General features: G+C 45.6%; 1 protein-coding gene across 4 annotated transcripts in view; it reads right to left on the bottom strand.

Annotated features, from left to right (window-relative positions):
• Window positions 1-10837: 10837 nt before the first annotated feature.
• Window positions 10838-13512, bottom strand: part of LOC106611591 (E3 ubiquitin-protein ligase RNF130) — an 81691-nt gene continuing 79016 nt past the window's right edge. For all 4 annotated transcript variants that reach the window (XR_006771037.1, XR_006771038.1, XM_014211969.2 and 1 more), the window contains one exon: window positions 10838-12085. Coding sequence is in view for 2 of the 4 variants with exons in the window: in XM_014211969.2 (XP_014067444.1) it covers window positions 11976-12085 (110 nt within the window). In the remaining 2 variants the exon portion in view is untranslated. The remainder of the gene's footprint in view (window positions 12086-13512) is intronic.

The following is a 13512-nucleotide window of genomic DNA, read 5'->3' as shown; positions in this document are numbered from 1 at the left end:
GGTTTGCTGTGTCTGTCAGCGTAGTGTCCAGAGCATGGAGGCGCTACCAGGAGACAGGCCAGTACATCAGGAGACGTGGAGGAGGCCGTAGGAGGGCAACAACCCAGCAGCAGGACCGCTACCTCCGCCTTTGTGCAAGGAGGAGTAGGAGGAGCACTGCCAGAGCCCTGCAAAATGACCTCCAGCAGGCCACAAATGTGCATGTGTCTGCTCAAACGGTCAGAAACAGACTCTATGAGGGTGGTATGAGGGCCCAATGTCCACAGGTGGGGGTTGTGCTTACAGCCCAACACCGTGCAGGACGTTTGGCATTTGCCAGAGAACACCAAGATTGGCAAATTCGCCACTGGCGCCCTGTGCTCTTCACAGATGAAAGCAGGTTCACACTGAGCACATGTGACAGACGTGACAGTCTGGAGATGCCGTGGAGAACGTTCTGCTGCCTGCAACATCCTCCAGCATGACCGGTTTGGCAGTGGGTCAGTCATGGTGTGGGGTGGCATTTCTTTGGGGGGCCGCACAGCCTTCCATGTGCTCGCCAGAGGTAGCCTGACTGCCATTAGGTACCGAGATGAGATCCTCAGACCCCTTGTGAGACCATATGCTGATGCGGTTGGCCCTGGGTTCCTCCTAATGCAAGACAATGCTAGACCTCATGTGGCTGGAGTGTGTCAGCAGTTCCTGCAAGAGGAAGGCATTGATGCTATGGACTGGTCCGCCCGTTCCCCAGACCTGAATCCAATTGAGCACATCTGGGACATCATGTCTCGCTCCATCCACCAACGCCACGTTGCACCACAGACTGTCCAGGAGTTGGCGGATGCTTTAGTCCAGGTCTGGGAGGTGATCCCTCAGGAGACCATCCGCCACCTCATCAGGAGCATGCCCAGGCGTTGTAGGGAGGTCATACAGGCCACACACACTACTGAGCCTCATTTTGACTTATTTTAAGGACATTACATCAAAGTTGGATCAGCCTGTAGTGTGGTTTTCCACTTTAATTTTGAGTGTGACTCCAAATCCAGACCTCCATGGGTTGATAAATTGGATTTCCATTGATTATTTTTGTGTGATTTTGTTGTCAGCACATTCAACTATGTAAAGAAAAAAGTATTTAATAAGATTATTTCATTCATTCAGATCTAGGATGTGTTATTTTAGTGTTCCGTTTATTTTCTTTAGCAGTATATATATATATATATATATATATATATACATACAGTGAGGGAAAAATGTATTTGATCCCGTGCTGATTTTGTACGTTTGCCCACTTACAAAGAAATGATCAGTCTATAATTTTAATTGTAGGTTTATTTGAACAGTGAGAGACAGAATAACAACAAAAAAATCCAGAAAAACTCATGTCAAAAATGGTATAAAAGGATTTGCATTTTAATGAGCATATCTGACTGCTTTTCTCTACCACATCTCCGGATTCCTACCGCAAGCTCTGAACCTTTAATCCGGATCACCACAGCTAGCTAGCTGCTATCCGAGGGGCTCCTTCTTTGTCCCAGAGCAATCAGCAGTTAGCCTGGAGCTAGCCTTGAACTAGGCCCATCTCCTGGCTAGCCGAAGAGATTCCATCAAGCAATCCCTGGGCTTCAATTACCTCTTTTGCCAATTAGCCTGGACCCTTTGCTGCCGACACGGAGCCTCGCCGATCCATCACGACTGGTCTACCGACGTAACCGTCCGAGGGGGTTTCTGTCCCGAAGCAAGCACCAGTTAGCCTGGAGCTAGCCTCGGGCTAGGCTCTTCTCCCAGCTAGCCGAAGAATTCCATCAGATAATTCCTGGGCTTCAATACCTCTTCTGCCAATTGGCCTGGACCCTTTGCTGCCGACACGGAGCCCCGCCGATCCATCACGACTGGTCTGCTGACGTAACTGTCCGAGGGGGTTTCAACAGACTCTCCCGTTGCGACGTTCCCGAGGCTCATCTGCTATCCCCGGCCTGCTAGTTGTCTGAATCGCCGTGCCTCCAGCTCGCCTAGCTACTCACTGGACCCTATGATCACTCGGCTACACATGCCTCTCCCTAATGTCAATATGCCTGTTTTGGTTAGTCATTTTTGTTTTATTTCACTGTAGAGCCTCCAGCCCTGCTCAATATGCTTTAGCTAACCCTTATGTTCCACCCCCCCCCCCCACACACGTGTTGACCGCAACTGGCTTAAATGGTGTCTCTAGAGACACAACCTCTCTCATCGTTACTCAATACCTAGGCTTACCTCCACTGTATTCACATCCTACCATACCTTTGTCTGTACATTATGCCTTGAATCTATTCTTCCGCGCCCAGAAACCTGCTACTTTTACTCTCTGTTCCGAACACACTAGACAACCAGTTCTTTTTTCCTTTAGCCATACTCTTATCCTACCCCTCCTTTGTTCCTCTGGTGATGTAGATGTTAACCCAGGCCCTGCAACCCCCAGCATCACTCCCATTCCCCAGGCACTCTCATTTGTTGACTTCTGTAACCGTAAAAGCATTGGTTTTATGCATGTTAACATTAGAAGCCTCCTCCCTAAGTTTGTTATATTTACTGCTTTAGCACACTCCGCCAACACGGATGTCCTAGCCGTGTCTGATTCCTGGCTTAGGAAGGCCACCAAAAATCCTGACATTTCCATCCCTAACTATAACATTTTCCGACAAGCTAGAACTGCCAAAGGGGGCGGAGTTGCAATCGACTGCAGAGATAGCCTGCAGAGTTCAGGTCTGTGCCCAAACAATTCGAGCTTCTACTTTTAAAAATCCATCTTTACAGAAACAAGTTTCTCACCGTTGCCGCTTGTTATAGACCCCCTTCTGTGAATTGATCGCCCCCCCCCATCTATCTTCAGAGTTCGTACTCTTAGGTGACCTCTTAGGTGACACCTCGGCCGTCCTACAATCTAAGCTAGATGCCCTCAATCTCACACAAATCATCAAGGAACCAGGTACAACCCTAAATCTGTATCCATGGGCACCCTCTTAGATATCATCCTGACCAACCTGCCCTCTAAATACACCTCTGCTGTCTTCAACCAGGATCTCAGTGATCACTGCCTCATTGCCTGCATTCTCAGTCAGTTAGGAAAGCTAAGGCTAGCTTTTTCAAACAGAAGTTTGCTTCCTGTAGCACTAATTCCAAAAAGTTTTGGGACACTGTAAAGTCCATGGAGAATAAGAGCACCTCCTCCCAGCTGCTCACTGCACTGAGGATAGGAAACTCTGTCACCACCGATAAACCTTCGATAATCCATAACTTCAATAAGCATTTTTCCACAGCGGGCCATGCTTTCCACCTGGCTACCCATACCCTGGCCAACATCTCAGCACCCCCTGCAGCAACTTGCCCAACCCCCCCCCGCTTCTCCTTCACCCAAATCCAGACAGCTGATGTTCTGAAAGAACTGCAAAGTCTGGATCCCTACAAATCAGCTGGGCTAGACAATCTGGACCCTCTCTTTCTAAAATTATCAGCCGAAATTGTCGCCACCCCTATTACTAGCCTATTTCATATCGTCTGAGATCCCCAAAGATTCAAAAGCTGCCGCGGTCATCCCCCTCTTCAAAGGGGGAGACACTCTAGACCCAAACTGTTATAGACCTATGTCCATCTTGCCCTGCCTTTCTAAAATCTTCGAAAGCCAAATTAACAAACAGATCACCGACCATTTCGAATCCCACCGTACCTTCTCCACTATGCAATCTGGTTTCCGAGCTGGTCATGGGTGCAACTCAGCCACGCTCAAGGTCCTAAATTATATTGTAACCGCCATCGATAAAAGACAGTGCTGTGCAGCCGTCTTCATCGACCTGGCCAAGGCTTTCGACTCTGTCAATCACCGCATTCTTATCGGCAGACTCAATAGCCTTGGCTGGCCCTCACTACATATCCGTCGCCAAACCCACTGGCTCCAGGTCATCTATAAGTCTTTGCTAGGTAAAGCCCCACCTTATCTCAGCTCACTGGTCACCATAACAACACCCACCCGTAGCACGCGCTCCAGCAGGTATATTGCACTGGTCATCCCCAAAGCCAACACTTCCTTTGGCCGCCTTTCCTTCCAGTTCTCTGCTGCCAATGACTGGAACGAATTGCAAAAATCTCTGAAGCTGGAGTCTTATATCTCCCTCTAACTTTAAGCATCAGCTGTCTGAGCAGCTTATCGATCACTGTACCTGTACACAGCCAATCTGTAACTAATACACCCGACTACCTCATCCCCATATTATTACTCACCCTCTTGCTCTTTTGCACCCCAGTATGTCTACTTGCACATCATCATCCACATCTATCACTCCAGTATTAATGCTAAATTGTAATTATTTTCACCTCTAGGGCCTATTTATTGCCTACCTCCCTATTCTTCTACATTTGCACACACTGTACATAGATTTTTCTATTTTTCTTTTCTTTTGTGTTATTGACTGTACGTTTGTTTATGTGTAACTCTGTGTTGTTGTTTTTGTCACACTGTTTTGCTTTATCTTGTCCAGGTCGCAGTTGTAAATGAGAACTTGTTCTCAACTGGCCTACCTGGTTAAATAAAGGTGAATAAAAAAAATAAAAAAATAACATCATTTAAACATTCACAGCGTAGATTGGAAAAAGTATGTGAACCCCTAGGCTAATGACTGGAGTCAGGATTCAGCTAACCTGGAGTCCAATCAATGAGACAAGATTGGAGATGTTGGTTAGAGCTGCCTTGCCCTATAAAAAACACTCACAAAATTTGAGTTTGCAATTCACAAGAAGCATTGCCTGATGTGAACCATGTCTTGAACAAAAAATATCTCAGAAGACCTAAGATTAAGAATTGCTGAATTGCATAAAGCTGGAAAGGGTTATAAACGTATCTCTGAAAGCCTTGATGTTCATCAGTCCACAGAAAGACAAATTGTCTATAAATGGAGAAAGTTCAGCACTGTTGCTACTCTCCCTAGGAGTGGCCGTCCTGCAAAGATGACTGCAAGAGCACAGTGCAGAATGCTCAACGAGGTTAAGAAGAATCCTAGAGCGGCAGCTAAAGACTTACAGAAATCTCTGGAACATGCTAACATCTCTGTTGACAAGTCTACGATACGTAAAACACTAAACAAGAGTGGTGCTATTGGGAGGACACCACGGAAGAAGCCACTGCTGTCCAAAAAAAACATTGCTGCACGTCTGAAGTTCGCAAAAGAGCACCTGGATGTTCCACAGCGCTTCTGGAAAAATATTCTGTGGACAGATGAAACTAAAGTTGAGTTGTTTGGAAGGAAGGAACACACAACACTATGTGTGGAGAAACAAAAGCACAGCACACCAACATCAAAACTTATCCCAAATGTAAAGTATGGTGGAGGGAGCATCATGGTTTGGGGCTGATTTGCTGCCTCAGGGCCTGGACAGCTTGCTATCATCGATGGAAAAATTAATTCCCAAGTTTATCAAGACATTTTGCAGGAGAATGTAAGGCTATCTGTCCACCAATTGAAGTTCAACAGAAGTTGAATGATGCAACAGGACAACAACTCAAAACACAAAAGTAAATCAACAACAGAATGGCTTCAACAGAAGAAAATACGCCTTCTGCAGTGGCCCAGTCAGAGTCTCGACCTCAACCTGATTTGAGATGCTGTGGCATTGCTGTGGCATGACCTCAAGAGAGCAGTTCACACCAGACATCCCAAGAATATTGCTGAACTGAAACAGTTTTGGAAAGACAAATAGTCCAAAATTCCTCCTGACCATTGTGCAGGTCTGATTCGCAACTACAGAAGACGTTTGGTTGAGGTTGTTGCTGCCAAAGGAGGGTCAACCACTTATTAAATCCAAGGGTTCACATACTTTTTCTCCCTTGCACTGTGAATATTTACACGGTGTGTTTAATAAAGACATGAAAATGTATCATTGTTTGTGTGTTATTAGTTTAAGCAGACTGTGTTTGTCTATTGTTGTGACCTGGATGAAGATCAGATAAAATTTTATGACCAAATTATGCAGAAATCCAGGTATTTCCAAAGGGTTCACATACTTTTTCTTGCCACTGTATATACATATTTTTTTTGTTTTGTTTTGCATTAATACGTGTCACATATCAGTTTGCAGACAACGTAAAACATTTTTTTTTTTAATCATTGAGTTAAAGCTGCATACAAACTTGGAGCGTAGGGGTTGGTAATATTCTCTAGTTACATTCTGTCACTCATGGGGACACTACGTCACCACAAAATCTACGTGTTGGGCTCAAACATTCAAGCCCCTTGGGTGCTGCCAGAGTTACATTGGAAGTGCCCATCCAAGAAGGCTCAAGGTCATTGGCCACAGATAGAATGATGTCAAATCACGTTATATCTACAGTAGCTTTGATTGGACTGAAAACTTAGCTAGCAATCATCTTCATGAATTAAGTTGACAATCTACTGACAAATCCTTTTCAATCTTTCTCATATGAAGAGAAATAATGAGAAATTATATATAAAACGTATCGGTGCTCATCGGCCATAAACATTACATAACAAGTTGGAAATCGCAAATTCAACAATGAGTGGTTTGGAAGGAATGAATCAGTGGCTAACTGCAAGCATTGCGAAGCCATCACTAGCCTGATATTCAGTGGAGTGGGTGTGTAGTCCAAGTCTGGGTTTAAGAGTCTCTTTTCCAAGCTTAAAATGATAGAACAGGGCTCCGGGCAGCCGAGCGGAAATGGAGGAAAACTCGCCTCCCTGCGGACCTGGCATCCTTTCACTCCCTCCTCTCTACATTTTCCTCTTCTGTCTCTGCTGCTAAAGCCACTTTCTACCACTCTAAATTCCAAGCATCTGCCTCTAACCCTAGGAAGCTCTTTGCCACCTTCTCCTCCCTCCTGAATCCTCCTCCCCCTCCCCCCTCCTCCCTCTCTGCGGATGACTTCGTCAACCATTTTGAAAAGAAGGTCGACGACATCCGATCCTCGTTTGCTAAGTCAAACGACACCGCTGGTCCTGCTCACACTGCCCTACCCTGTGCTTTGACCTCTTTCTCCCCTCTCTCTCCAGATGAAATCTCGCGTCTTGTGACGGCCGGCCGCCCAACAACCTGCCCGCTTGACCCTATCCCCTCCTCTCTTCTCCAGACCATTTCCGGAGACCTTCTCCCTTACCTCACCTCGCTCATCAACTCATCCTTGACCGCTGGCTACGTCCCTTCCGTCTTCAAGAGAGCGAGAGTTGCACCCCTTCTGAAAAAACCTACACTCGATCCCTCCGATGTCAACAACTACAGACCATTATCCCTTCTTTCTTTTCTCTCCAAAACTCTTGAACGTGCCGTCATTGGCCAGCTCTCCTGCTATCTCTCTCAGAATGACCTTCTTGATCCAAATCAGTCAGGTTTCAAGACTGGTCATTCAACTGAGACTGCTCTTCTCTGTGTCACGGAGGCTCTCCGCACTGCTAAAGCTAACTCTCTCTCCTCTGCTCTCATCCTTCTAGACCTATCGGCTGCCTTTGATACTGTGAACCATCAGATCCTCCTCTCCACCCACTCCGAGTTGGGCATCTCCGGCGCGGCCCACGCTTGGATTGCGTCCTACCTGACAAGTCGCTCCTACCAGGTGGCGTGGCGAGAATCTGTCTCCGCACCACTTGCTCTCACCACTGGTGTCCCCCAGGGCTCTGTTCTAGGCCCTCTCCTATTCTCGCTATACACCAAGTCCCTTGGCTCTGTCATATCCTCACATGGTCTCTCCTATCATTGCTATGCAGACGACACACAATTAATCTTCTCCTTTCACCCTTCTGATAACCAGGTGGCGAATCGCATCTCTGCATGTCTGGCAGACATATCACCACCTCAAGCTGAACCTCGGCAAGACGGAGCTGCTCTTCCTCCCGGGGAAGGACTGCCCGTTCCATGATCTCGCCATCACGGTTGACAACTCCATTGTGTCCTCCTCCCAGAGTGCTAAGAACCTTGGCGTGACCCTGGACAACACCCTGTCGTTCTCCACTAACATTAAGGCGGTGACCCGATCCTGTAGGTTCATGCTCTACAACATTCGCAGAGTATGACCCTGCCTCACACAGGAAGCGGCGCAGGTCCTAATCCAGGCACTTGTCATCTCCCGTCTGGATTACTGCAACTCGCTGTTGGCTGGGCTCCCTGCCTGTGCCATTAAACCCCTACAACTCATCCAGAACGCCGCAGCCCGTCTGGTGTTCAACCTTCCCAAGTTCTCTCACGTCACCCCGCTCCTCCACTCTCTCCACTGGCTTCCAGTTGAAGCTCGCATCCGCTACAAGACCATGGTGCTTGCCTACAGAGCTGTGAGGGGAACGGCACCTCCGTACCTTCAGGCTCTGATCAGGCCCTACACCCAAACAAGGGCACTGCGTTCATCCACCTCTGGCCTGCTCGCCTCCCTACCTCTGAGGAAGCACAGTTCCCGCTCAGCCCAGTCAAAACTGTTCGCTGCTCTGGCACCCCAATGGTGGAACAAGCTCCCTCGCGACGCCAGGACAGCGGAGTCAATCACCACCTTCCGGAGACACCTGAAACCCAACCTCTTTAAGGAATACCTAGGATAGGATAAAGTAATCCTTCTAACCCCCCCCCTTAAATTTTTTAGATGCACTATTGTAAAGTGGTTGTTCCACTGGATATCATAAGGTGAATGCACCAATTTGTAAGTCGCTCTGGATAAGAGCGTCTGCTAAATGACTTAAATGTAAATGTAATAAACATTCAACATTGGCCATGCTGTCAATCCAGCATGACTGCGTTCTGAGACTGAGTTCAAGACAACTGGAAACTCAGAAGAAAATTAGTTCCGACTGGGAAAATACGTTTTGAATGTTCATCCAACTCAGAATTGCAAGTCGGGAACTCGGGCCTCTTTCTAGAGCTCCGACCTGAAGATCACTGACGTCATCATGATTCAACCTTGTTTTTTCTTGAGTTCCCAGTTGTCATGAAAGCACCATAAATCCAGTGAATGCCAGACTTTGATGACAAAATTTGCCCACGAAGGACTGCCGGGCGACCTTCCGGTTCAAGTGAGCACAGCAGCATATAATGTATTGTATGCTGCTGCATAAATTATGTAATATGCTAGGGAGATATATATATATATACACACTGTAGCTAAGAAAGTAAACCTAAGTTTGTTGTGTAGTAAGCTGTTAGTAGCCCATGTGCCTCACCAAAATAAATTGGTCTCTTTTACACTGTTCTGACCTGATGGTGCACATGTAGCCTATAGCCTGTTTTAGAGAAATGTAATCACTGAATATTCTAAGAGCTTTCATTTTCTGCTTATATACCCCCCTTTATTTATCCTAAGGTTCTGACTTGGTGTACAGGGAGTATACTGTAAGAACGACCATGTTCTGAATTATGTAGCTGTAGATTTCAAAAGTGCTGAACAAATAGTCATATTGACTACGTCCATCCAAGCTCGCTCATTGTCTTAATCCTAATTATGGATTGCCTCTTATCCGCTCCGTCCCTTTATGCCATAGTTTGTACATCTCAATTGTCAGTAGACACCACATTTGTTTAAGCAATGTGAGCTGTTTTTTTTAAAGGCAGTAAATTAGTCTGAATGAACTGTTTCGCTGCCAGACAAGGCTCTGCTGATAGCCAGGTATAGCAGTGGTAAAGTGTTGGGACTCTGCTGTTGGGACAGCTTTATGTAGGCCCTAACAGTTTGTGGGCACCGTTTGTCACCGTTATAGTGAAATTAATGTATTGTTTAGTGCTGTGTTGTGTGTGTAGTTAAGACGCATGCTCGCAAAGCCTCATTTTTTTGGTTGGTATGCCCTACTGAGATTTACGTGCTAAAATCGCCACTGGCTAGAAAGATAACAGTTTTTGTCAATTTTTTTTTACATCAATCGCATTTTAGCTAACTCTAACCCTTTTTCCTAACCTTATTAACCTAATTATCCTAACTTGGACCTGGTTTCCCAAAAGCATATTAAGACATTCATTTTAGAACCATAGGATCGGGTAGACTAGTCTACATATTGAGATTATTATGGATAAGAGCAAGAATAGGCTACTTGTATTTGTCAAACGGCAGTCAAGCATCGATCATCACGTTACCAGAATCAGACCCTCGATATTTATTGGAAAGGAGCGTCAAGATCACGTGCAATTGACCTCCCTGTGACGTTCATAAGTTATTTCATCTGTAGCCAAATAAACTGCATTTTTTTCCCGAGTCGTAGAGGGAGGATCACACACACCATATCAGCGCGACTCCAAGTTTACTTCGATATGATGGTTATTATATCAACATTTGCGCATAAAGGCTTTGGCAGTGCAATTTCTTGCCTAATACATTTTACACACACAATGTTCCCACCTTGTCGAATGAACAAATTACTTGTCAGCATTTATAAAATGGTACTTTTTTTTTTTATACAGTAATGTTACGACTTTACTCGCCTAGAAACTGTGGATAGAAACTTGGTTAGAGTCCTATAAGACACAATACAGGTGCACAGTTTTGACAAGAACGTTTTGCATTAGGCTATTTAGTGAATGATGAGTTTCATCGTACAAACAGTGTAATAATTAATGTTATTGCACAGTGGCATTAGGGGTCTTTGTTTCAAGCTGAGCGATGGCCTCTGAGTTATAAGAAGATGTATTGCTGGACTGGAATAAAATCCTGCACAGCCTGTAGATCCCCAGGCCCAAGTTAAAGAGCCAAGTTCCTCTTCAAAATGGGTAACTTTTAACCAACAGCCCTTTAACCAGCAAGCCCCCCCCACCCCCAAACTCCAGCTGAAAGGTTAATGATATTTGGCTGCGTTTCAGTTAGAAGCACACATATTGGACCGGGGGGACAGAACGGGGCAACACAATCAACAGGTCGGAGGCAATAATGACACTTTTAATGGTGAGGCAGTACTGTATGTAACACAGTGACCCGAAACTGACACACTCCCCTCCCCGCGTCACATCAATCATCATCCCAAATATCAGATGCAAAGACTAGAACACAAAGGGACAACAAGAACAGAGGACAAAGCCTTCCACCCAAGCATTTACAAGATTGAGAAAGGAAAACAAACTGCTTTATAGGCCACTTTAGAGATATAGATTGTGTGTGTGTGTATATATATATATATACACACACATACACACTAGGTCCCCCTCACTGGGGGGCTGATTAGTACACGCTGTGGGTATTTCATCGTTTTTTTTTTTAAATACACGTTAAAGTGTCATTATTATAATTTTTTTTATACAGAGACACATTGGTTTCGCTACAGAGAAGAAACACTGCCTGTCACAGAGTTTAGAAATTCACATAGCTGCATGTCCATTGTTCCACTGGTCTTATTCTTGCACCAGTCACTGGCCATATAGAGGAAGAGACAGGGTATGTCTGGACATAGCCCACAAGTCAGAATGTACTCTCCACTGTCCTTTAGGCAGCATAGTAAATACAACAGAGCCAACTGGTCCGCCAGGGAAGAAACAGTATGCTTTTCTATTGTTGCTTTTCTATTGTTGCCTTCACGAATAAAGATCCAAAGAAAGCGAAATAAAATGGTTTGCTAATCATATATAGCTTACAGATGTATTGTAGGATGCTGACAGTAGGCTACACTGAAACCCGTTGTTCATTTTTTTCTAGCTCGTTTCAAATGGACGATACAGAGAGATACTGCAAAGTAAGACTAGAAAGGGTTAATTCCCCATTACTAATCTAGAAACAGATTTCAAAGAGTCTCTCTGGAGAATTTTTTTTTCCTAAATGAAAGTGTAAAAGAAAGGAGAGGATGACTATTTCCCCTCTATAATAATAGTACATTCTGCATTGGAAAAAGGTCTTTGATGTTATGTCATTGTCGATGTTCCACAAGTTAGTCAAGGTTGTCGTCTAAGTTGTTGAGCTGCCCGTCACCCTCCCGTCACCCCTCCCACACAAAGGCTGCCGGTGTGCAGGAAGGTACAAGGCCATCCGTCCCTTAGACAGTGGGTCGAAACCACGGCGACGACCCTCACGACTTGTTGTCATCGTAGAGGTCGAGCGATGCCTGGATGTCGGGAAGCTCCATCTCACAGACCACACTGCGCGGGGACAGGGAGTTCCGGTTGAAGAAGTGGCCACCTGCAAAGGAACATGGGAAAATGTCAATGTCAGTGACACCAAGAAATATTACAGATCTCCCAGTAAGATACTTACACTACATGGCCAAAAGTACTTGGACACCTCTTCAAATTAGTGGATTTGGCTACTTCAGCCACACCCATTGCTGACAGGTGTTTACAATCGAGCACACATTCATTCAATCTCCATAGACAAACATTGGCAGTAGAATTTCCTATACTGAAGAGCTGAATGACTTTCAACATGGCACCGTCATAAGATGCCACCCTTTCCAGCAAGTCAGTTCGTCAAATCTCTGCCCTGCTGGAGCTGCCCTGGTCAAATGCAAGTGCTGTTATTGTGAAGTGGAAACGTCTAGGAGCAACAATGGCTCAGCCGCGAAGTGGACCTCTGAAGAGCGTAGCATTCAAAAATTGTCTGTCCTCGGTTGCAACACTCACTACGGAGTTCCAAACTGCCCCTGGAAGCAATGACAGCACAATAACTATTAGTCGGGAGCTTCATGAAATGGGTTTCCATGACTGAGCAGCTGCACACAAGCCTAAGATCACCATGTGCAATGCCAAGCGTTAGCTGGAGTGGTGTAAAGCTCACCGGCATTGGACTCTAGAGCAGTGGAAACGCGTTCTCTGGCTTTGGCAGATGCCAGGAGAACGCTACCTGCCCGGATGCATAATGCCAACTGTAAAGTTTGGTGGAGGAGGAATAATGATCTGCGGATGTTTTTTATGGTTCTGGCTAGGCACCATAGTTCCAGTGAAGGGAAATCTTAATGCTATAGCATACATTGTAGACTAATATGTGCTTCCAACTTTGTGGCAACCGTTTGGAGAAGGCCCTTTCCTGTTTCAGCATGACAATTCCCCCGTGCACAAAGAGGTCGTTACAGAAATGGTTTGTCGAGATCGGTGTGGAAGAACTTGACTGGCCTGCTTAGAGCCCTTACCTCAAACCCGGCAAACACCTTTGGGATGAATTGGAACGCAGACTGCGAGCCTGGCCTAATCACCCAACATCAATACCCGACCTCACTAATGCTCTTGTGGCTGAATGGAAGCAAGTCCCCTCAGCAATGGTCCAACATCTCGTGGAAAGCCTTCCCAGAAGGGTGGAGGCTGTTATAGCAGCAAAAGGTGGGACCAACTCCATATTAATGCCCATGATTTTGCAATGAGATATTTGATGAGCAGGTGTTCATATACTTTTGACATAGTAGTGTATCTAGAAAAGCTGATGCCTGGCACCATCAACAAACAACAAAGAAAAATGTATTGTTATTCATACTTTAGTCTTAGCATCTGTAAATAAACCTCATTACAAGAGTCACTGGGATTGGACACCATCATGGACATTTGCAGTTGAGTAAAAGTGTGAGTGTGAGACATGGTGAGGTCAAACCGTGACATTGTGAATCCTCAATGATCCTC

The sequence above is a fragment of the Salmo salar genome, chromosome ssa09 (genome assembly GCF_905237065.1).
Source record: "Salmo salar chromosome ssa09, Ssal_v3.1, whole genome shotgun sequence".
Lineage (NCBI taxonomy): Eukaryota > Metazoa > Chordata > Actinopteri > Salmoniformes > Salmonidae > Salmo > Salmo salar.
The sequence above is the reverse complement of the archived record's forward strand: the minus strand, read 5'-3'. Positions and strand labels throughout refer to the sequence as shown.